General features: G+C 43.3%; 1 protein-coding gene across 1 annotated transcript in view; it reads right to left on the bottom strand.

The window, feature by feature from the left end:
• The window catches only part of LOC106597130 (kinesin-like protein KIFC3), a 32,622-nt gene extending 9,006 nt beyond the window's left edge, over nt 1-23,616 (bottom strand). Inside the window, exons 1-12 of the mRNA XM_045717766.1 lie at nt 23,518-23,616; nt 19,489-19,750; nt 6,520-6,701; nt 3,529-3,594; nt 3,093-3,230; nt 2,775-2,812; nt 2,542-2,602; nt 2,316-2,395; nt 2,192-2,227; nt 2,001-2,061; nt 1,004-1,060; nt 287-460 (exon numbers count right to left, since the gene is read on the bottom strand). Of these exons, the coding sequence (XP_045573722.1) occupies nt 287-460; nt 1,004-1,060; nt 2,001-2,061; nt 2,192-2,227; nt 2,316-2,395; nt 2,542-2,602; nt 2,775-2,812; nt 3,093-3,230; nt 3,529-3,594; nt 6,520-6,701; nt 19,489-19,750; nt 23,518-23,616 (1,254 nt within the window). The remainder of the gene's footprint in view (nt 1-286; nt 461-1,003; nt 1,061-2,000; nt 2,062-2,191; nt 2,228-2,315; nt 2,396-2,541; nt 2,603-2,774; nt 2,813-3,092; nt 3,231-3,528; nt 3,595-6,519; nt 6,702-19,488; nt 19,751-23,517) is intronic.
• Between the last annotated feature and the right edge of the window lie 2,820 nt (nt 23,617-26,436).

Below are 26,436 nucleotides of genomic sequence, written 5' to 3'. Positions count from 1 at the left end.
GACCAGGGTCCATTGGGCTCCGGCCCAGTAGTACATGACATAGGGAATAGGATGCCATATTGGATGCAGACAATACCTTGCATAGATTGGTAGGAATGGAGGTTAGTATTATACACTTTAATTTCTTCTTCTGGTTAGTCAACTGTTAAATCTGATCATTGTGAACTTGAAGTAGAATACAGTTTTTCTCAGGAATGTAATATTTCTTCAATAATATTTCACAGAACATATTCCCCTTTTTCTGAGGACGTTCAAACCAATACGTTGACTTTTCATTGGTTCTCACCTTGTGTTGCAGATTACAGCTGAATTCATCTGACTTCCTGATGTGCTCCTCCAGTTGTCTGCACTTCTCGTTCTGATTGGTCAGTTTCTCTGACAGCTGCTCGTTCCTCTCTCTGGCCTCAGCCAACTGCCTCAGCGTCGCCGGTGACTCCACCTCCACAGTTTGAGTGACAATCTGGCCGGGAAAATACCAATGAAGGTTTTAACTTAATTTAATATAAATCCATTTATTCAACAAGACCAGTTTCTGATTCCAAACAATCAGAAAACTGTTATCAGATTCATTTGAATGAATCCGGGACCGAGTGGCGCAGCAGTCTAAGGCACTGTATCGCAGTGTTAGAGGCATCACTACAGACCCAGGTTCGATCCTGAGCTGTATCACAACCGGCCGTGATCGGGAGTCCCATAGGGCGGCGCACAATTGTCCGGGTTAGAGAAGGGTTTGGCCGGGGTAGGCCGTCATTGTAATTAAGAATTTGTTCTTAACTGACTTTGCCTAGTTAAATAAAGGTAAAATAAGAGAATGAGAACATATTGTCTATACTGCAAGGTGTCTTTTGCAGACAATCCCTACCTTGACCTGTGGCTCTTTGGCCCTCTCTTTATCCAGCTCTAGCTGCAGCTCCCTCACTCTCTCCTCTCTTCTCCTCTGCTCCTCTCCTCTCCTCCACTCGCTTTGTTCGCTCTGTCGCTCCAGGTGAGACAACTGATCAGCCCGCTGCTGCAGGGAACTCTCCAGCTGCTGCACCCGACTGCGCAGGTTCTCATTCTCCTACAGGGGGAGACAGAGCACAAACACACCCCACAGAGCCGCAGGACAGCAACACAATTAGACCCAACCAAATCATGAGAAAACAAAAAGAGAATTACTTGACACATTGGAAAGAATTAACAACAAAACAGAGCAAACTAGAATGCTATTTGGTCCTAAACAGAGAGTACACAGTGGCAGAATAGCTGACCACTGTGACTGACCCAAACTTAAGGAAAGCTTTGACTATGTGCAGACTCAGTGAGCATAGCCTGGCTATTGAGAAAGGCCGTCGTAGGCAGACCTGGCTCTCAACAGAAGACAGGCTATGTGCACACTGCCCACAAAATTAGGTGGAAACTGTGCTGCACTTCCTAACCTCTGTCAATCACCGCATTCTTATCGGCAGACTCAATAGCCTTGGTTTCTCAAATGACTGCCTCGCCTGGTTCACCAACTACTTCTCAGACAGAGTTCAGTGTGTCAAATCGGAGGTCCTGTTGTCCGGACCTCTGGCAGTCTCTATGGGGTGCCACAGGGTTCAATTCTCGGGCTGACTCTTTTCTCTGTATACATAAATGATGTCGCTCTTGCTGCTGGTGATTCTCTGATCCACCTTTACGCAGACGACACCATTCTGTATACTTCCTGTTGCCACAAGAAAAGGTCAACCAGTGAAGAACAAACACCATTGTAAATACAACCCATATTTATGCGTATTTATTTTCCCTTTTGTACTTTAATCATTCGTTACAACACTGTATATATATATATAATATGACATTTGTAATGTCTTTAACCTTTTGGCACTTCTGTGAGTGTAATGTTTACTGTTCATTTTTATTGTTTATTTCACTTTTGTATATTATCTACTTCACTTGCAATGTTAACATATGTTTCCCATGCTAATAAAGCCCCTTGAATTGAATTGAATTATTCTACAGGAGGAATAACAGAGCACCGTTAGAGAGAACACTCTCCTACAGGAGGAGTAACAGAGCACCGTTAGAGAGAACATTCTCCTACAGGAGGAGACACAGAGCACTGTTAGAGAGAACATTCTCCTACAGGAGGAGACACAGAGCACCGTTAGGAGGAACATTCTCCTACAGGAGGAGACACAGAGCACCATTAGAGAGAACATTCTCCTACAGGAGGAGACAGAGCACTGTTAGAGAGAACATTCTCCTACAGGAGGAGACACAGAGCACTGTTAGAGAGAACATTCTCCTACAGGAGGAGACACAGAGCACTGTTAGAGAGAACATTATCCTACAGGAGGAGACACAGAGTACTGTTAGAGAGAACATTCTCCTGCAGGAGGAGACACAGAGCACTGTTAGAGAGAACATTATCCTACAGGAGGAGACACAGAGTACTGTTAGAGAGAACATTCTCCTGCAGGAGGAGACACAGAGCACTGTTAGAGAGAACATTATCCTACAGGAGGAGACACAGAGCACCGTTAGAGAGAACATTCTCCTACAGGGAACACAGAGCACCGTTAGGAAGAACATTCTCCTACAGGAGGAGTAACAGAGCACTGTTAGAGAGAACATTCTCCTACAGGAGGAGACACAGAGCACTGTTAGAGAGAACATTCTCCTACAGGAGGAGACACAGAGCACTGTTAGAGAGAACATTCTCCTACAGGAGGAGACACAGAGCACCGTTAGAGAGAACATTCTCCTACAGGAGGAGACACAGAGCACTGATAGAGAGAACATTCTCCTACAGGAGGAGACACAGAGCACCGTTAGAGAGAACATTCTCCTACAGGAGGAGACACAAAGCACTGTTAGAGAGAACATTCTCCTACAGGGGGAGACAGAGCAAGACCAAATTCACATAGAAATGTGAGATATAGATCTGTCATTCTCATTGAAAGCAAGTCTAATAAATGGTAGATATGTTCTATGTGCACTATTTCTATGCTTCCGGTTCTTAAGTTACATTTTTACGTTTTTTTTCAGCTTCAAACAGCTTAAAATGCAATATCTGTGGTTATTGTATAGGGAATAGGGTGCTGTTTGGGACTTAACCTGCTTCTCACCTTGATGAGTACAGAGCTGGACTGGGAGGGGATGACAGAGAGCTGCTGCAGGAGGCCCTGGGTGACAGTCAGACTCTGTTTCAGACTCTCGTTCTCCGCTGACAGACACACAACCCGCTTCTCCGAGTCTGTGGCTCCCTGAGGAGGAACACAATGGATTACAGTAAGCACTAAAGCATGATGAACAGGTTATATCACATTAAAGCATGATGAATAGGTTCTACCTGTCAATACTGGTCCCACAATATTGCCTGTTTGTTTGTTGCCTAACCAGTATGATTTCCCTATAGGTTAAAAACCAAGCCAGTCAAAGACCTCAATGCTGACACACCATAGGGATTTTCACACTACACCATTTTGTCTACAGCAGCAGTGTAAAAATGTATTGTGGCAGCTTTACTGATAACAAATGGAGCAGATTGTCTTGAATGTTTACAGAGGCAGTTCTTAGTCTGGACAGCTCCTCCTCCCGCTCCTCGATGCAGCTCTTCAGTTCGTCAATCTGGGGAGGAAACAGGGAAAGTATGTAGTCTGTAGTCTTGTAAATGAAGCTAAGAGGGAAGAAGATGGGAATCAAAAGGGCGGATTGGATGCTGAAAAAGTGAGTAGGTTTTTTGTTCATTGATTGCTAATGTGCATTTGACAGTGTGCGGCTCCTGTCATGATATTTTTTAAAGAATATGAATTATGACTCATAGCATGCTAACTTCAGTAATCTCCAAACTGCACGCAGAAACATACAAATGGTATTCATGAGGTCATCTGTCTCAGGGGAAGTAGAAAAAAGACCTACATCTCTAAATCTCTCATTATCCCTTTAAACATGAATACTCCATAACAGGGTTAGGGCCAATTTAAATTCAATAAATTGAAGATGTTACAGGGATAGTTAACTTTATTACATTTTATAGTCAAATGGCTGACAAAAAAACTATGGGGGTGATGGGGGCAATTAGACAAAGTTCAGTGTTTGTGGCCAAATCCCCTCAAATTAATAGTGGCTATTTAAACCCCTCTGAACCATGGATTACAGTTCATCCTGGCCCATAGACTACTATAAGGTGTAAAAAAGTGAGCTATCCCTTAATTGAATTTACAAATCAATCATTGCAAATAGGGATTAAATGGTCAAGGATTTCTTACTGAAGTGAATCTGATAAGCTTTAGTAATTGTATTTATGAGCCCAAACCCAACCCCTTGACTGTTCTATGTCCTCGTTATCTTCTAGTTGTTGCTTTCCCTCCACAGACGCTGTCATGAAGTGCTTCCCAGGTGTAACAAAGGGACAAGTGGGAAATGGCTTAAAACAGTCAAAATGGCTGAATTGAGAAGCGATGAATAGGATTAAATGATGTGTTTTGTGTCGTTTGTTCTGTTTTATTACCATGACTACAAGTATCACTGAAATAATGCTCCCGTAACATATATGTTAACACATATTGTTCAGATGTATTGTATCATATAAGGGACATATATATAATAAACACTTGAATACTAAATGTGTTACATATATATGAGCATATAAGTATTATGCGTATATGCACATATATGTGGATATAAGGCAGAAATATTTGTCACATATATTAAAATGGCCAATTATTGTATATTTCAACATATATGTGACATATGTGTGCTGAATTTAAAATGGGTTAAATCCAGATTTTGTGTCACTCGCCTACACACAATACCCCATAATATCAAAGCGTAATGATGTTTTTAAAAGTTTTTACAAATTAATAAAAAATGAAAAGCTGAAATGCAGTGGTGTAAAGTACTTAAGTGAAAATACTTTAAGGTATTACTTAAGTAGTTTTTTAGGGTATCTGTACTTTACTTGACTATTCATATTTTTGACTACTTTAACTTTTACTTAACTATATTCCTAAAGAAAATATTGTACTTTTAACTCCATACATATCCCTTTAAGCATGGTGAAGTTATTAATTACACTTTGGATGGTGTATCAATACATCCAGTCACTACAAAGATACAAGCATCCTTCCTAACTCAGTTGCCAGAGAGGATAGAAACCGCTCAGGGCCTCCCACTCCTCTTTCTATTCTGGTGAGAGACAATTTGCGCTGTTCTGTGAAGGGAGTAGTACACAGCGTTGTACAAGATCTTCAGTTTCTTGGCAATTTCTTGCATGGAATAGCCTTCATTTCTCACAACAAGAATATACTGACGAGTTTTGGAAGACAGTTCTTTGTTTCTGGCCATTTTGTGCCTGTAATCAAACCCACAAATGCTGATGCTCCAGATACTCAACATGTCTAAAGAAGGACACTTTTATTGCTTCTTTAATCAGGACAACAGTCTTCAGCTGTGCTAATATAATTGCAAAAGGGTTTTCTAATGATCAATTAGCCTTTTAAAATGATAAACTTGGATTAGCTAACACAACGTGCCATTGGAACACAGGAGTGATGGTTGCTGATAATCTGCCTCTGTACGCCTATGTAGATATTCCATAAAAAATCTGCCGTTTCCAGCTACTATAGTCATTTACAACATTAACAATGTCTACACTGTATTTCTGATCAATTTGATGTTATTTTAATGGACAACAAATGTGCTTTTCTTTCAAAAACAAGGACATTTCTAAGTGACCCCAAACTTTTGAACGGTAGTGTATATTGCCATACATTAGTTGGGGTGCTGGGTGTTTGTAAGTATGCATCCATGTAGCGTTCTCTCTCTCTGTCTCCACTCTCTCTCCTCTCTCTCTTTTTCTCTCTCTCTTTTTCTCTCTCTCTCTCTCTCTCTCTCTCTATCTCTCTCTCTCATTCTCTCAATTCAATTTGCTTTATTGGCATGACGTAACAATGTACATATTGCCAAAGCTTACTCTGGATATTTACAATATTAAAATAAGAAGAATCAAAATTGTCAACGGGACAACAGTAACAACAATAACCAAGGGTCAAAATAACCATACATTGAACAATAACAATACGCATACAGTAGAGGACATGTGCAGGTTGATCTGTCAGACACTGTCCCTCAACTTATGGCAGGCAGCAATGTAGTGCCACAGCTCTCTGCATCCTCCCCCAACAGGACGGGTAGCGTATTCTCATCAGAGAGGTCTTTGAAACCTTGAATAAGGGTTTCAAATTTGGGGAAATGACACTCTCTAATTGTTTTATATTTTAGACATTTTGTCAGGAAATGCAGCTCTGTCTCAGGTTCTCCTGTTGTGCAGTGTCTGTACAGCCTTTCCTCTACAGGGAGCCAGGTTTTCCTGTGTCTACCCTTCTCAATGGCAAGGCTGTGCTCACTGAGCCTGTACTTTCTCTCTCTCCCTGTCTCTCTCTCTCTCTCTCTCTCTCTCTCTCTCTCTCTCTCTCTCTCTCTCTCTTTTCTGTCTCTGTGTGCGTGCGTGTTTACATTCGTGCATGCATATGCATGTGTGATGGACTGTACCTGATGTTGGAAGACCTGTACCCTTGAGTGTCGGTCCTGTTCTCTCTGCTCCAGTTGGGAGTGCAGCAGCCGTAGTTCTCCCCTCAGCTGGCTCTTCTCTCCCTGTAGTCCATACAGAGACTCTACCAGCCTGTGGAGCCCTGCCCCAGCCCCGGCCCCAGGGACATCAGCACCACACTCACCTAAAGGCAGACAATACTCTAGGATTATGACAGACATCTTCATCATTACACTCATCATCATCATCAGCAGTTTTATCATCATCATCATCATCACCACCACCACCACATCATAATCACCAGCATCATCATCACCACCATCATCAACATCATCATCAACATTAGCATCACCTACTTTCATCATCATCATCATCACTATCACCATTATCATCATCACCACTATCACCACTATCATCATCACCACTATCACCATCACCACTATCACTAATCTCATCATCACCACTATCGCCTCTATCCCTCACTATCACCATCACCACTATCACCATCACCACTATCACTAATCTCATCATCACCACTATCGCCTCTATCCCTCACTATCACTACTATCACCATCACCACTATCACCACTATCACCTCTATCCCTCACTATCACTACTATCATCATCACCACTATCATCATCATCACTATCATCACTTTCACCACTATCATCCTCACCACTATCACCATCACCACTATTATCATCACCACTATCACCATCATCAACATCACCCCATCATCACTATCACCACTATCACCATCACCACTACCACCCCTATCACCACTATTATCATCACCACTATCACCATCATCAACATCACCCTTATCATCATCACCACTATCACCACTATTATCATCACCATTATCACCATCATCAACATCACCCCTATCAACAGCACCACTATCCTCACTATCACCATCATCAACATCACCCCTATCATCATCACCACTATCATCACTATCACCACTATCATCACTATTATCATCACCACTATCACCATCATCAACATCACCCCTATCAACAGCACCACTATCATCACTATCACCACTATCACCATCACCACTATCAGCACTATTATCATTACCACTATCACCACTATCATCATCACCACTATCATCATCATCACCACTATCATCACTATCACAATTATCACCACTATCATCATCATCACCACTATCATCATCACCACTATCATCATCATCACCACTATTATCATCACCACTATCACCACTATCATCATCACCACTATCATCACTATCACCACTATCATCATCACCACTATCACCACTATCACCACTATCACCACTATCATCATCACCACTATCACCACTATCATCATCACCACTATCATCACTATTATCATCACCACTATCATCACTATCACAATTATCACCACTATCATCATCATCACCACTATCATCACTATCATCATCATCACCACTATCATCATCATCACCACTATCACCACTATCACCACTATCATCATCACCACTATCACCACTATCATCATCACCCCTATCACCACTATCATCATCACCGCTATCACCACTAACATCATCACCACTATCACCATTATCACCACTATCATCATCACCATTATCATCATCACCACTATCACCACTATCATCATCACCACTACCACCACTATCATCACTATCATCATCACCACTATCACCACTATCACCACTATCATCATCACCACTATCACCACTATCATCATCACCACTATCATCATCACCACTATCCCCACTATCATCATCACCACTATCATCATCACCACTATCATCACTATCATCATCACCACTATCACCACTATCATCATCACCACTATCATCACTATCATCATCACCACTATCACCACTATCACCACTATCACCACTATCACCACTATCATCATCATGCATAAATACAATGTATCAATATCACTATTACCTGACCTCTTTTCTAAATATATCCAGGAAAGATTGGATATGTACTCGTACCAAGGTCTGTGTAAGTGTTGCAATATTAATTCAACTCATAGTGCACTTAAAACACAGTATAGTAATCACACACACAATGTACACATACATAGTAGTCACACAGTAGTAATAGCAGTCACACAGCAGTCATAGTAGTCACACAGCAGTCATAGTAGTCATAGTAGTCACACAGTAGTAATAGCAGTCACACAGCAGTCATAGTAGTCACACATTAGTCATAGTAGTCACACAGTAGTCACATAGTAGTCACACAGCAGTCATAGTAGTCACACAGTAGTCATAGTAGTTACACAGTAGTCATAGTAGTGAACTGGTAGTTACTCAGTAGTCATACAGTAGTCAGACAGCAGTCACACAGTAGTCAGACAGTAGTCACATAGCAGTGAACTGGTAGTTACTCAGTAGTCATGCAGTAGTCAGACAGTAGTCACATAGTAGTCACACAGCAGTCATAGTAGTCACACAGTAGTCATAGTAGTTACACAGTAGTCATAGTAGTGAACTGGTAGTTACTCAGTAGTCATGCAGTAGTCAGACAGCAGTCACACAGTATTCAGAGAGTAGTCAGACAGTAGTCACATAGCAGTGAACTGGTAGTTACTCAGTAGTCATGCAGTAGTCAGACAGCAGTCACACAGTAGTCAGAGAGTAGTCAGACAGTAGTCACATAGCAGTGAACTGGTAGTTACTCAGTAGTCAGACAGCAGTCACACAGTAGTAAGACAGTAGTCAGACAGTAGTCACATAGCAGTGAACTGGTAGTTACTCAGTAGTCAGACAGCAGTCACACAGTAGTAAGACAGTAGTCAGACAGTAGTCACATAGCAGTGAACTGGTAGTTACTCAGTAGTCATACAGTAGTCATACAGTAGTCAGACAGTAGTCAGACAGTAGTCACATAGCAGTGAACTGGTAGTTACACAGTAGTCATACAGTAGTCAGATAGTTGTCACATAGCAGTCACTCAGCAGTCACACAGTAGTCAGACAGCAGTGACATGGTAGTTACTCAGTAGTCATACAGTAGTCACAGGGTAGTCACATTGTAGTCGCATAGTGGTCATACAGTAGTCACATCTAATACACAAAGTGAAGGTGCATGGTCCACACTCACAAGCACTGCCTTCCTGCCTTTAGTCTAAAACCGTTATAAAGTTCAGGCAACGCAAGTGAGACCAGTACTGTGTCCCAGATGGCACCCTATCCTCTTTTTAGTGCACTACATTTGACCAGAGCTACAGTACTTTAGGGCCCTGGCCAAAAGTAGTGCACTAAAAAGGAATAGGGTGCCATTTGGGGTGCAGACCTCTCAGAACATGGTGCCCAGTAGATGTTTTAATCAGTTTCCTCCTCCTGCATGATTTATGTTGTTCTGTCTCTGCCAGGACTGTTTCTGTTTCCTGAGCTCTGCACTAATCAACCACGCAGCCTCTGTCAGCTCTGCTGTGCCACTGTTTCAGGAGATGGGGAGAGGTGGTGATTGGAGGGAGACAGGGGAGGAGGATGAGAGGGGGCGTGGGGGTCTACATAGTCAGAGGAGATGCTGGATGTTTAACTCAAGGCCAGATGCAGACACGTGATCCTGGGAAAATGTGATGGGGGGGGATACAGGCTTTAATGTTTTCCACTCGGGTGGAAGTAATGGCATCAGCCTGCTAGTTAAACCTGCCTTTTACCTCACATGCTAAATGAAGTCTGGGTAAATATTAAATGACCCATGTTACATGTCTCCAAGAGCAGACTATATAACATGGTCTAAGTAGAGTAAAGCAACATTATCACAGGGAGAGTTCAGACACTGTGTTGTAGACCAGCTACATGATAAACAACCAACGATAAGAGAAATGTGGAAGGTGTTTCATCTTTACACAACATGCACGTTTATAACATCATAGAGAGTATTTGGGTATGAATGACTGGTGATTCTGGAGAATCTCCCAGCTCACACAGCGTGTAGATCATCATCGGAACACATGTGGTTAGAAGGGGTAGAACACCGTCTTCAAACACCAACGCAGGAGAGCAGATCAACACACTACAGTAGCTGTTGTTGACCTCACTTCAGAGAGGCAGAGCGCACAAATGTCATACTTGAGTAAAGTAAACATCCCTTAATAGAAAATGACTCAAGTAAAAGTGAAAGTCACCCAGTAAAATACTACTTGAGTAAAAGTATAAAAGTATTTGGTTTTAAATATAGTTAAGTATCAAAAGTAAATGTAAATGTAGAAATCATTTCAAATTCCTTATATTAAGCAAACCAGACGGCACACTTTCCTTGTTTTTTAAATTTACGGATAGCCAGGGGCACACTCCAACACTCATCATTTACAAATGAAGAATCTCTGTTTAGTGAGTCCTCCAGATCAGAGGCAGTAGGATGACCAGGGATGTTCTCTGTTTAGTGAGTCCTCCAGATCAGAGGCAGTAGGGATGACCAGGGATGTTCTCTGTTTAGTGAGTCCTCCAGATCAGAGGCAGTAGGGATGACCAGGGATGTTCTCTGTTTAGTGAGTCCTCCAGATCAGAGGCAGTAGGATGACCAGGGATGTTCTCTGTTTAGTGAGTCCTCCAGATCAGAGGCAGTAGGATGACCAGGGATGTTCTCTGTTTAGTGAGTCCTCCAGATCAGAGGCAGTAGGGATGACCAGGGATGTTCTCTGTTTAGTGAGTCCTCCAGATCAGAGGCAGTAGGGATGACCAGGGATGTTCTCTGTTTAGTTCGTCCGCCAGATCAGAGGCAGTAAGGATGACCAGGGATGTTCTCTGTTTAGTGAGTCCTCCAGATCAGAGGCAGTAGGGATGACCAGGGATGTTCTCTGTTTAGTGAGTCCGTCAGATCAGAGGCAGTAGGGATGACCAGGGATGTTCTCTGTTTAGTGAGTCCGCCAGATCAGAGGCAGTAGAGATGACCAGGGATGTTCTCTGTTTAGTGAGTCCTCCAGATCAGAGGCAGTAGGGATGACCAGGGATGTCCTCTGTTTAGTGAGTCCGCCAGATCAGAGGCAGTAGGGATGACCAGGGATGTTCTCTGTTTAGTGAGTCCTCCAGATCAGAGGCAGTAGGGATGACCAGGGATGTTCTCTGTTTAGTGAGTCCGTCAGATCAGAGGCAGTAGGATGACCAGGGATGTTCTCTGTTTAGTGAGTCCGCCAGATCAGAGGCAGTAGGGATGACCAGGGATGTTCTCTGTTTAGTGAGTCCTCCAGATCAGAGGCAGTAGGATGACCAGGGATGTTCTCTGTTTAGTGAGTCCTCCAGATCAGAGGCAGTAGGGATGACCAGGGATGTTCTCTGTTTAGTGAGTCCTCCAGATCAGAGGCAGTAGGGATGACCAGGGATGTTCTCTGTTTAGTTCGTCCGCCAGATCAGAGGCAGTAAGGACGACCAGGGATGTTCTCTGTTTAGTGAGTCCTCCAGATCAGAGGCAGTAGGGATGACCAGGGATGTTCTCTGTTTAGTGAGTCCGCCAGATCAGAGGCAGTAGGGATGACCAGGGATGTTCTCTGTTTAGTGAGTCCGCCAGATCAGAGGCAGTAGGGATGACCAGGGATGTTCTCTGTTTAGTGAGTCCTCCAGATCAGAGGCAGTAGGGATGACCAGGGATGTTCTCTGTTTAGTGAGTCCTCCAGATCAGAGGCAGTAGGGATGACCAGGGATGTTCTCTGTTTAGTGAGTCCTCCAGATCAGAGGCAGTAGGGATGACCAGGGATGTTCTCTGTTTAGTGAGTCCGTCAGATCAGAGGCAGTAGGATGACCAGGGATGTTCTCTGTTTAGTGAGTCCGCCAGATCAGAGGCAGTAGGGATGGCCAGGGATGTTCTCTGTTTAGTGAGTCCTCCAGATCAGAGGCAGTAGGGATGACCAGGGATGTTCTCTGTTTAGTGAGTCCGCCAGATCAGAGGCAGTAGGGATGACCAGGGATGTTCTCTGTTTAGTGAGTCCGCCAGATCAGAGGCAGTAGGGATGACCAGGGATGTTCTCTGTTTAGTGAGTCCTCCAGATCAGAGGCAGTAGGGATGACCAGGGATGTTCTCTGTTTAGTGAGTCCTCCAGATCAGAGGCAGTAGGGATGACCAGGGATGTCCTCTGTTTAGTGAGTCCTCCAGATCAGAGGCAGTAGGGATGACCAGGGATGTTCTCTGTTTAGTGAGTCCATCAGATCAGAGGCAGTAGGATGACCAGAGATGTTCTCTGGTTAGTGAGTCCTCCAGATCAGAGGCAGTAGGGATGACCAGGGATGTTCTCTGTTTAGTGAGTCCGCCAGATCAGAGTCAGTAGGGATGACCAGGGATGTTCTCTGTTTAGTGAGTCCTCCAGATCAGAGGCAGTAGGGATGACCAGGGATGTTCTCTGTTTAGTGAGTCCCCAGATCAGAGGCAGTAGGGATGACCAGGGATGTTCTCTGTTTAGTGAGTCCATCAGATCAGAGACAGTAGGGATGTCCAGGGATGTTCTCTGTTTAGTGAGTCCGTCAGATCAGAGGCAGTAGGGATGACCAGGGATGTTCTCTGTTTAGTGAGTCCATCAGATCAGAGGCAGTAGGGATGACCAGGGATGTTCTCTGTTTAGTGAGTCCGTCAGATCAGAGGCAGTAGGGATGACCAGGGATGTCCTCTTGATAAGTGTGTGAATTGGACCATTTTGCTGTCCTGCCTGAGCATTTGAAATGTAACGAGTACTTTTGGGTGTCAGGAAAAATGTATGGAGTAAAAAGCACATTATTTTCATTAGGAATGTAGTGAAGAAAAAGTAAATAGAAAGTATATATAAATAGTAAAGTAAAGTACAGATACCCCCAAAAACTACTTAAGTAATACTTTAAAGTATTTTTACTTCAGTACTTTACACCCCTTATTTTCTGCTCAGACCAGCCTGCAGAAAACACAGATCACAGAAACAACCAAAAAGCCTTTCCTTTCCTCCACCATGACACACAGCCTGCATCCCAAATCTTTTCCTATTTATTTAATTTAACCTTTATTTAACTAGGCAAGTCAGTTAAGAAGAAATTCTTATTTACAGTGACGGCCTACCCCAGTCAAACCCTAACCTGAACGACACTGGGCCAATTGTGCACCGCCCTATGGAACGCCCAATCACAGCCAGATGTGATATAGCCTGGATTTGAACCAGGGTCTGTAGTGACGCCTCTAGCACTGAGATGCAGTGCCTTAGACCGCTGCTCCACTCGGGAGCCCATATTCCCCTAGGGCTCTGGTAAAATGTTACCCTATTCCCCCAGGTCCCTGGTCAAATGTTACCCTATTCCCCCCAGGGCTCTGGTCAAATGTTACCCTATTCCCCCAGGGCTCTGGTCAAATGTTACCCTATTCCCCCAGGGCTCTGGTCAAATGTTACCCTATTCCCCAGGTCCCTGGTCAAGTGTTACCCTATTCCACAAGGGCTCTGGTCAAATGTTACCCTATTCCCCCCAGGTCCCTGGTCAAATGTTACCCTATTCCACAAGGGCTCTGGTCAAATGTTACCCTATTCCCCCAGATCCCTGGTCAAATGTTACCCTATTCCCCCAGGGCTCTGGTCAAATGTTACCCTATTCCCCCAGGTCCCTGGTCAAATGTTACCCTATTCCCCCAGGTCTCTGGTCAAATGTTACCCTTATTCCCCCCAGGGCTCTGGTCAAATGTTACCCTATTCCCCCAGGGCTCTGGTCAAATGTTACCCTATTCCCCCAGGGCTCTGGTCAAATGTTACCTTATTCCCCCCAGGGCTCTGGTCAAATGTTACCCTATTCCCCCAGGTCCCTGGTCAAATGTTACCCTATTCCCCCAGGTCCCTGGTCAAATGTTACCCTATTCCCCCCAGGGCTCTGGTTGAAAGTATTGCACTATATATAGGGAATAGGTTGCCATTTGGGAGTGGGATGTACACACAGTGGTTGTTGACAACACCTCAGAGAGGCAGGGAGCTCAGACCTGCAGAAAACAACCAAACAACCTTTCGTTTCCTGCACCAGGATCATAACACTGGGAACTGTGGGAAGTGCCCCCTCCCATCCCTGTCCCAGGGATATTTATATCTGACACTACACGTGGAGGTCTAGCATCTAGCATGTGACGGAGGCTGGTATGTAAGTGCTCTACTCATAGTGGAGGGAAGAGAAAGCAGCACTCACAGGGATAGTTTATTTATGATATAACAACTGATTCCCTGGCCAAGTACCATAGTACCATAGTACCATACATCCATATCTTTATCTAACTCTGTCTAACACTCACAGGGATAGGTTATAACAACTGATTCCCTGGTCAAGTACCATAGTACCATAGTACCACCATCCATCTCTTTATCTAACGCTGTCTAACACTCACAGGGATAGGTTATAACAACTGATTACCTGGCCAAGTACCATAGTACCATAGTACCAGTACACCATCCATCTCTTTATCTAACTCTCTAACACTCACAGGGAAAGGTTATAACAACTGATTACCTGGCCAAGTACCATAGTACCATAGTACCATAGTACCACCATCCATCTCTTTATCTAACTCTGTCTAACACTCACAGGGATAGGTTATAACAACTGATTACCTGGCCAAGTACCATAGTACCATAGTACCATAGTACCACCATCCATCTCTTTATCTAACTCTGTCTAACACTCACAGGGATAGGTTATAACAACTGATTACCTGGCCAAGTACCATAGTACCATAGTACCACCATCCATCTCTTTATCTAACGCTGTCTAACACTCACAGGGATAGGTTATAACAACTGATTCCCTGGCCAAGTACCATAGTACCATAGTACCATAGTACCACCATCCATCTCTTTATCTAACTCTGTCTAACACTCACAGGGATAGGTTATAACAACTGATTCCCTGGCCAAGTACCATAGTACCATAGTACCACCATCCATCTCTTTATCTAACTCTGTCTAACACTCACAGGGATAGGTTATAACAACTGATTCCCTGGCCAAGTACCATAGTACCATAGTACCATACATCCATCTCTTTATCTAACTCTGTCTAACACTCACAGGGATAGGTTATAACAACTGATTACCTGGCCAAGTACCATAGTACCATAGTACCAGTACCACCATCCATCTCTTTATCTAACTCTGTCTAACACTCACAGGGATAGGTTATAACAACTGATTCCCTGGCCAAGTACCATAGTACCATAGTACCACCATCCATCTCTTTATCTAACGCTGTTTGAGCGTAATGAGAGGAAGTAATGCCTGAGGTCTCCCACTTAAGAAAGCCACTCATTCTGCTGCAGAGCAGAGAGAACCTCGTTTTGGTTCATCTAGTGGCATGTTTCTCCAGGGTTATACTGCACTAGTCAGAGAGGAGGGATCACTTACCATGTAGAGCTCTCTGTCACTGTCACACCAATCTGTCATGACATCCTAAACACTCAAATGAGTAGCTAATTTGATTTTGGGTGCCGACATTACTGTCATACATAAGAGCCAACACACACATTACAGTACATTCATGATATTATACACATACAGCCAACACATACATTACAGTACATTCATGATATTATACACATATAGCCAACACATACATTACAGTACATTCATGATATTATACACATATAGCCAACACATACATTACAGTACATTCATGATATTATACACATACAGCCAACACATACATTACAGTACATTCATGATATTATACACATATAGCCAACACATACATTACAGTACATTCATGATATTATACACATACAGCCAACACACACATTACAGTACATTCATGATATTATACACATACAGCCAACACACACATTACAGTACATTCATGATATTATACACATACAGCCAACACACACATTACAGTACATTCATGATATTATACACATACAGCCAACACACACATTGCAGTACATTCATGATATTATACACATACAGCCAACACACACATTACAGTACATTCATGATATTATACACATACAGCCAACACACACATTACAGTACATTCATGATATTATACACATACAGCCAACACACACATTACAGTACATTCATGATATTATACACGTACAGCCAACACACACATTACAGTACATTCATGATATTATACACGTACAGCCAACACACACATTACAGTACATTCATGATATTATACACATACAGCCAACACACACATTACAGTACATTCATGATATTATACACATACAGCCAACACACACATTACAGTACATTCATGATATTATACACATACAGCCAACACACACATTACAGTACATTCATGATATTATACACATACAGCCAACACACACATTACAGTACATTCATGATATTATACACATACAGCCAACATACACATTACAGTACATTCATGATATATACACACACACAGCCACACACACACACACACACACACACACACACACGCACACACACACACACACACACACACACACACACACACACACACACACACACACACACACACACACACACACACACACACACCCTGATAGGTTGATAAGGGTGAGGGAGGGCTGCCCTTCTTCCTATTCTCTACATAGTGCATTACTTTGACCAGCCAAAGGCCACTACAGTGAGGGAAAAAGTATTTGATCCCCTGCTGATTTTGTACGTTTGCCCACTGACAAAGAAATGATCAGTCTATAATTTTAATGGTAGGTTTATTTGAACAGTGAGAGACAGATTAACAACAACAAAATCCAGAAAAACGCATGTCAAAAATGTTATAAATTGATTTGCATTTTAATGAGGGAAATAAGTATTTGACCCCCTCTCAATCAGAAAGATTTCTGGCTCCCAGGTGTCTTTTATACAGGTAACGAGCTGAGATTAGGAGCACACTCTTAAAGGGAGTGCTCCTAATCTCAGTTTGTTACCTGTATAAAAGACACCTGTCCACAGAAGCAATCAATCAATCAGATTCCAAACTCTCCACCATGGCCAAGACCTAAGAGCTCTCCAATGATGTCAGGGACAAGATTGTAGACCTACACAAGGCTGGAATGGGCTACAAGACCATCGCCAAGCAGCTTGGTGAGAAGGTGACAACAGTTGGGGCGATTATTCGCAAATGGAAGAAACAAAAAAGAACTGTCAATCTCCCTCGGCCTGGGTCTCCATGCAAGATCTCACCTCGTGGAGTTGCAATGATCATGAGAACGGTGAGGAATCAGCTCAGAACTACACGGGAGGATCTTGTCAATGATCTCAAGGCAGCTGGTACCATAGTCACCAAGAAAACAATTGGTAACACACAACGCCGTGAAGGACTGAAATCCTGCAGCGCCCGCAAGGTCCCCCCTGCTCAAGAAAGCACATATACATGCCCGTCTGAAGTTTGCCAATGAACATCTGAATGATTCAGAGGACAACTGGGTGAAAGTGTTGTGGTCAGATGAGACCAAAATGGAGCTCTTTGGCATCAACTCAACTCGCCGTGTTTGGAGGAGGAGGAATGCTGCCTATGACCCCAAGAACACCATCTCCACCGTCAAACATGGAGGTGGAAACATTATGCTTTGGGGGTGTTTTTCTGCTAAGGGGACAGGACAACTTCACCGCATCAAAGGGACGATGGACGGGGCCATGTACCGTCAAATCTTGGGTGAGAACCTCCTTCCCTCAGCCAGGGCATTGAAAATGGGTCGTGGATTGGTATTCCAGCATGACAATGACCCAAAACACACAGCCAAGGCAACAAAGGAGTGGCTCAAGAAGAAGCACATTAAGGTCCTGGAGTGGCCTAGCCAGTCTCCAGACCTTAATCCCATAGAAAATCTGTGGAGGGAGCTGAAGGTTCGAGTTGCCAAACGTCAGCCTCGAAACCTTAATGACTTGGAGAAGATTTGCAAAGAGGAGTGGGACAAAATCCCTCCTGAGATGTGTGCAAACCTGGTGGCCAACTACAAGAAACGTCTGACCTCTGTGATTGCCAACAAGGGTTTTGCCACCAAGTACTAAGTCATGTTTTGCAGAGGGGTCAAATACTTATTTCCCTCATTAAAATGCAAATCATTTTATAACATTTTTGACATGCGTTTTTCTGGATTTTTTTGTTGTTATTCTGTCTCATTGTTCAAATAAACCTACCATTAAAATTATAGACTGATCATTTCTTTGTCAGTGGGCAAACGCACAAAATCAGCAGGGGATCAAATACTTTTTTCCCTCACTGTATCTTTGGAATAGGGTGCCATTTGTGACACAACTGTGGTCTGATGTCATTCCTCATTCCTAATTCCAACTTGATTTACACCAGCAGCACTCTTCTGAGAAGCCTGAACATTGTGGAATAGATTGTCTTTCTCCCAAACTCTCTGCCTTATTTTACGTCCCAAAGGGAACCCTATTATAGAGCACTGTTGACCAGGGCCCTATGGGAATGTTACCCCTCTGCTCTCTCTGACTCTAGCACTGTCTCCTCCCTTGTCTCTCTACAGTAAAAGTAAATACCTGAGTTTCCACAGCCTCTCTCTTCAAGTGGTGCAAGACATTATAACCATCCACTGTGTTTTTCATACAAGCACTAAATAAATAGTCAATATCTCAGTCAGGTGTAGCCTGTCTTCTTTTCTCTGTAGTACAGACTGGAATATACCCTCCCTCCCTCCCTCCCTCCCTCCCTCCCATATCTCCCCATTTATGACCTTTTACCATAAATCTCCTTAAAAGGACTCCTTCCATTTTCTCCTCTGTTTTCACACCAGTCTTCCACTTCCTTTCCATCGTCTCCCCCCCACCTAACATCTCCATCCCCCACTCCACCTCTCTCACTCTGTCGTTCCTTCTCTTCCTCTGATCCTGGACTCAAACCCCCTTGAAATGTAATCCCCCCACCTCCCACTTCACACCATGTTAATACCTCCCTCCAAACCCTCCCAAACCCTCTCTCTCCTCTTGTCTCACCTCCTCTCCTCCCCTCCTCCCCTCCGCTTGACTTATACCCTCCCTTCTCCCCCTACTTCCTTGTACCCCCCCTCCCTCCTTCCCTACCTCCCCTGTCTCACCGTCGCTCCCCGGGGTGCTCGGTGTGTATTGCTGGGTGGTGATGGCCTCCTCCAGGCTGTCGATGACGCTGTTCTTATCTCTCAGCCTCTGACGGTACGATGTCCTCAGGGTCTTCATCTGGCGGCGGTGCTGGGCCCGGTGCCTCTTCAGCTGGACCCGGTACTGATCAGCCTGCTGCTGCAGCTGCTGGAGGTGGGAGTACTGCTCCAGAAAACTCAGCAAGTGGGACATCACTGCCACCAAGGGAGACTCAGACATCAACTGGACCAGGAGGAAATGTGGGTTTAGATGGATTTCATCTAACAAGACCAAGGCTTGAAGCAAGACACTGTAGTATTTATTGTGTGAACTACTGTCTATGTGTACTAAACCAAGGGAGACTCCCACAACTAAACCAGCAGGAAGTTTAGATAATGCATCAGTTCTAAGAAGGTCATGGCTACAACTAGACCAGCAGGATGTTTAGATAATGCATCAGTTCTAAGAAGGTCATGGCTACAACTAGACCAGCAGGAAGTTTAGATAATGCATCAGTTCTAAGAAGGTCATGGCTACAACTAAACCAGCAGGAAGTTTAGATAATGCATCAGTTCTAAGAAGGTCATGGCTACAACTAGACCAGCAGGAAGTTTAGATAATGCATCAGTTCTAAGAAGGTCATGGCTACAACTAGACCAGCAGGATGTTTAGATAATGCATCAGTTCTAAGAAGGTCATGGCTACAACTAGACCAGCAGGAAGTTTAGATAATGCATCAGTTCTAAGAAGGTCATGGCTACAACTAAACCAGCAGGATGTTTAGATAATGCATCAGTTCTAAGAAGGTCATGGCTACAACTAGACCAGCAGGAAGTTTAGATAATGCATCAGTTCTAAGAAGGTCATGGCTACAACTAAACCAGCAGGATGTTTAGATAATGCATCAGTTCTAAGAAGGTCATGGCTACAACTAGACCAGCAGGAAGTTTAGATAATGCATCAGTTCTAAGAAGGTCATGGCTACAACTAGACCAGCAGGAAGTTTAGATAATGCATCAGTTCTAAGAAGGTCATGGCTACAACTAAACCAGCAGGACGTTTAGATAATGCATCAGTTCTAAGAAGGTCATGGCTACAACTAGACCAGCAGGAAGTTTAGATAATGCATCAGTTCTAAGAAGGTCATGGCTACAACTAAACCAGCATGATGTTTAGATAATGCATCAGTTCTAAGAAGGTCATGGCTACAACTAAACCAGCAGGATGTTTAGATAATGCATCAGCTCTAAGAAGGTCAAGGCTACAACTAGACCAGCAGGACGTTTAGATAATGCATCAGTTCTAAGAAGGTCATGGCTACAACTAAACCAGCAGGAAGTTTAGATAATGCATCAGTTCTAAGAAGGTCATGGCTACAACTAAACCAGCAGGAAGTTTAGATAAGGCATCAGTTCTAAGAAGGTCATGGCTACAACTAAATCAGCAGGATGTTTAGATAATGCATCAGTTCTAAGAAGGTCATGGCTACAACTAAATCAGCAGGATGTTTAGATAATGCATCTGTTCTTAGAAGGTCATGGCTACAACTAGACCAGCAGGATGTTTAGATAATGCATCAGTTCTAAGAAGGTCATGGCTACAACTAAACCAGCAGGATGTTTAGATAATGCATCTGTTCTTAGAAGGTCATGGCTACAACTAGACCAGCAGGATGTTTAGATAATGCATCAGTTCTTAGAAGGTCATGGCTACAACTAAATCAGCAGGATGTTTAGATAATGCATCTGTTCTTAGAAGGTCATGGCTACAACTAGAAGCAACAGTATTATTGTGTAAATGAGACCCTAAATTGTGCACTACTTTTGACCAGGGCCTATAGGGAATAGGGTGCCAAGGTGTTTGTGGTGAAGCCTACCTTTCCTGCCGTCTCCAGCTGCACCTGGACCTCCCTCCTTTTCTCGTTCTCTTGTTTAAAGGACAGGAAGGCACCCAGAGGAGTGCATGCTGGGATATCGGGCACTTCACCACCTCCACCATCATAATCATCTTCATCACTCAGGGACAGGCCGTCACTATCACTGCTACTGCCTTGAAGAAAATACATCAGCATTTTAATAAGGGCATGAATTCATACGATCAATCACTATGAGAAATCACCATAAATCACTATGAGAAATCACCATAAATCCCCGTGAGAAATCACCATAAATCACCGTGAGAAATCATGATGAATCACCATGAGAAATCACTATGAATCACTATGAGAAATCACCATAAATCACTATGAGAAATCACCATAAATCACCGTGAGAAATCACCATAAATCACAATGAGAAATCACTATGAATCACCATGAGAAATCACTATGAATCACCATGAGAAATCACCATAAATCACTATGAGAAATCACCATAAATCACCGTGAGAAATCACCATAAATCACTGTGAGAAATCACCATAAATCACCGTGAGAAATCACCATAAATTACCATGAGAAATCACTATGAATCACCATGAGAGATATACCACATCAAAACAGTAGCTATTATCATTCCTGTTATTCCTATTCTGCAGTAGCTATTATCATTCCTGTTATTCCTATTCTAGTTGCTATTGGGCTCCTGAGTGGCGCAGTGGTCTAAGGCACTGTATCTCAGTGCAAGAGGCATCACTACAGTCCCTGGTTCAAATCCAGGCTGTATCACATCCATCTGCGATTGGGAGTCCCATAGGGCGGCGTACAATTGGCCCAGCATCGTCCGGGTTTGGCCAGGGTAGGCCGTCATTGTAAATAAAAATTTGTTCTTAACTGACTTGCCTAGTCAAATAAAGGTAAAAACATTTTTTTATCATTAAGCCTGGTATTTAAGTATCTATTGATCACCATGAGAAATATCTATCTATACCATAATAACAGCAATTATCACTGATATCTGTCAGTAGCAAATACAGTAGTTAAGTATTTAACCAGTGTTACAGATGCTTCTATTTATAGACATTGTTGTCATAAAGCATCCACTCACTGGAGTCACTCAACCTGCTGCCACGCCCCCTTTTTCTTCCTCTCCTTCCTGTGGGTGTGGTCTTTTTTCCTCCTGCTCCTTGTTTCCATGGAAACATGTCCTGGCTGCTGATCACAGCAACAGACAGACAGGGGGATGGCAGAGAGCAGAAACAGACATTAGTGTTACTAAATACTGTGTTAACCTCCAAAACAGACAACACACACACGTACACACTGCCAGCCTGCAATGTCAATGCCAGCCCAAATGCTGTTCTCCATATACAATGAACCTACACAACATGTATGACAGCATGAACATCTCTCTCTACCGACATAAAATAGCATTTCAGACGTACGTCTGTGAGATTAGCAGTAACATATCTCCCAGACAGTAGACTTACATAAATAGCTCAGTATCTATACAGTTTCCCTGCTGTCATGGGATTGGTAGTCCTGCTGCTGGTTACCATCCTCTGATGACAAGACAAAGGAACCGCGTGGTGCTGTAGATAAACACTGTTACTAGACTCTACTGAGGACTGTAGTTAAACACTGTTACTAGACTCTACTGAGGGCTGTAGTTAAACACTGTTACTAGACTCTACTGAGGACTGTAGATAAACACTGTTACTAGATTCTACTGAGGACTGTAGATAAACACTGTTACTAGACTCTACTGAGGACTGTAGATAAACACTGTTACTAGACTCTACTGAGGGCTGTAGTTAAACACTGTTACTAGACTCTACTGAGGGCTGTAGATAAACACTGTTACTAGACTCTACTGAGGACTGTAGATAAACACTGTTACTAGATTCTACTGAGGACTGTAGATAAACACTGTTACTAGACTCTACTGAGGGCTGTAGTTAAACACTGTTACTAGACTCTACTGAGGGCTGTAGTTAAACACTGTTACTCGACTCTACTGAGGTATCTGTATACAACACATTTTGAGCTTCAAAGTGCACTATATTAGTGCCCTGTAGTGCCCTTTATAGGGAATAGGATGCCATTTGGGTGCAGACGCTGTGACTAGACTCACCGCTGAGGCTCCACCCTGAGCAGCTCCCAGGGCTTCCTCCTCCTCCTTCTTAAAGACAGTGTAGAAGATGTAAACTAGCAGGGAGTAGAAGGCATACATCTCCCCTCCGTCTGGGACTCACTGTTACAGTCACAGTAGCAGAACTAGATACCCAGGGAAACACTGGCACGGTCCAACACTGCAGAGAGGAGAAAGAGAGATAAAAGGAAGAGAGAGAGAGAAAGGAAGAGAGAGAGAGAGAGAGAGAGAGAGAGAGAGAGAGAGAGAGAGAGAGAGAGAGAGAGAGAGAGAGAGAGAGAGAGAGAGAGAGAGAGAGAGAGAGAGAGAGAGAGAGAGAGAGAGAGAGAGAGAGAGAGAGAGAGAGAGAGAGAGAGGGGATAACAATGTCGTTCTATAGCCCATTCATTTTCAAACACCAAATCTTTTCCCAAGCAGTGACGCCCATTCACTGACAACAAAGGCTCTGGCAGCTAAAATATCAAATGCTGACGGATGAGGATACCACAGAGAAAGACCGATTAGCATAGATCTGTCTAAATAGATCTGTCAGGTTCCTCTTGATCTTTCCTCAGAGATCATCCTTCCGTCTTCCTCTTTAATCCGTTTTCTGATCTTAAAACGCTCCTCCTCTCCATCCCTCAGAAACATTTTGTCTTCTCCTTTCTTACCCATACTTGTCTTCAGGTCATTAATGATGTACGTTCCAGACAATCCAACGTTCTGCATTCCACCACAACATCCCATGTTCTCCCTGTTTTGTCTGTTATTGTTAATTCTGAAGCCCCCTTTGCAGCCCCTGTCCTCTCTGCTGCAGCAGCATCACTGCACTGAGCAGCAGCTCCTGTGTGATTCTCTCTCTCTCCTTCTCTTCTCCCCTCCACTCTCTCTCCTCCTCCTCTCCACTCCGTCCATCCACAGGCTGCAGTTGCAGCGGGCATGCTCAGTGCAGCTCTCTGCAGTGCTGAAGCAAGCAGCTGAGATGGAGATGATTGTGTTGGGGGCCATGTGGCCTCATGCTGTCAGCAGTATGCAGCAGCCACGGTTCCTTCACAAATGGCACCCTATTCCTCACAGGGCTCTGGTCAAAAGTAGTGCACTATGTAAGGAAAAAGGTGCCATTTGGGATGCACCCCAGGAGTCTGAGCTTGAGGAGAGGAGAGACTAGCCAGTCACTGATACTATCTGATGGGCACTCACATGGAAAGGATCAGCAGCCATTGTTTATGTGTACAGACATGAGTCACAACAACCTGTTGTTTATGTGTACAGACATTAGTCACAACAACCTGTTGTTTATGTACTGTATGTACAGACATGAGTCACAACAACCTGTTGTTTATGTACTGTATGTACAGACATGAGTCACAACAACCCGTTGTTTATGTACTGTATGTACAGACACGAGTCACAACATCCCATTGTTTATGTGTACAGACATGAGTCACAACAACCCATTGTTTATGTACTGTATGTACAGACACGAGTCACAACAACCCATTGTTTATGTACTGTATGTACAGACATGAGTCACACAACCCATTGTTTATGTACTGTATGTACAGACACGAGTCACAACAACCCATTGTTTATGTACTGTATGTACAGACACGAATCACAACAACCCATTGTTTATGTGTACAGACATGAGTCACAACAACCCATTGTTTATGTACTGTATGTACAGACACGAGTCACAACAACCCATTGTTTATGTACTGTATGTACAGACATGAGTCACAACAACCCATTGTTTATGTACTGTATGTACAGACCTGAGTCACAACAACCCATTGTTTATGTACTGTATGTACAGACACGAGTCACAACAACCCATTGTTTATGTGTACAGACACGAGTCACAACAACCCATTGTTTATGTACTGTATGTACAGACACGAGTCACAACAACCCATTGTTTATGTACTGTATGTACAGACACGAGTCACAACAACCCATTGTTTATGTACTGTATGTACAGACATGAGTCACAACAACCCATTGTTTATGTACTGTATGTACAGACACGAGTCACAACAACCCATTGTTTATGTACTGTATGTACAGACATGAGTCACAACAACCCATTGTTTATGTACTGTATGTACAGACATGAGTCACAACAACCCATTGTTTATGTACTGTATGTACAGACACGAGTCACAACAACCCATTGTTTATGTGTACAGACACGAGTCACAACAACCCATTGTTTATGTACTGTATGTACAGACACGAGTCACAACAACCCATTGTTTATGTACTGTATGTACAGACACGAGTCACAACAACCCATTGTTTATGTACTGTATGTACAGACACGAGTCACAACAACCCATTGTTTATGTACTGTATGTACAGACATGAGTCACAACAACCCATTGTTTATGTACTGTATGTACAGACACGAGTCACAACAACCCGTTGTTTATGTGTACAGACACGAGTCACAACAACCCATTGTTTATGTGTACAGACACGAGTCACAACAACCCATTGTTTATGTAGCTACAGACACAAGTCACAACAACCCATTGTTAATGTATGTACAGACACGAGTCAAAGCTAAGGACCAAATTACATCATTGGTTCGAAGTTTCTGACAATTACTGTTTCTGTGTGTATACCCAACAACATCTTGTCATTTTTGTTACCAAATTATGTACCAGTACACAAATGACTTAAATCACAAACGATGCCAATATGCAAAAAAGGTTTATTCAAGCATCTATTGACAATATGTATTACTCATCCACTACAATGTAAATAAGGACATGAATTAACAGGTAGATATCCTTAGTTAAGTCTGGCCCTATTTATGTTTGGCTGAGCTGGGCTTAGAGCGTTGGAAGGAAGTCTGCAGAAAAGAGCAAGTCTTGTAAATAGCAGATGGAGGCTGGCGCTGTGCTATCCAGGAGTCCT

The sequence above is a fragment of the Salmo salar genome, chromosome ssa05 (genome assembly GCF_905237065.1).
Source record: "Salmo salar chromosome ssa05, Ssal_v3.1, whole genome shotgun sequence".
Taxonomy (NCBI): Eukaryota; Metazoa; Chordata; class Actinopteri; order Salmoniformes; family Salmonidae; genus Salmo; species Salmo salar.
The sequence above is the reverse complement of the archived record's forward strand: the minus strand, read 5'-3'. Positions and strand labels throughout refer to the sequence as shown.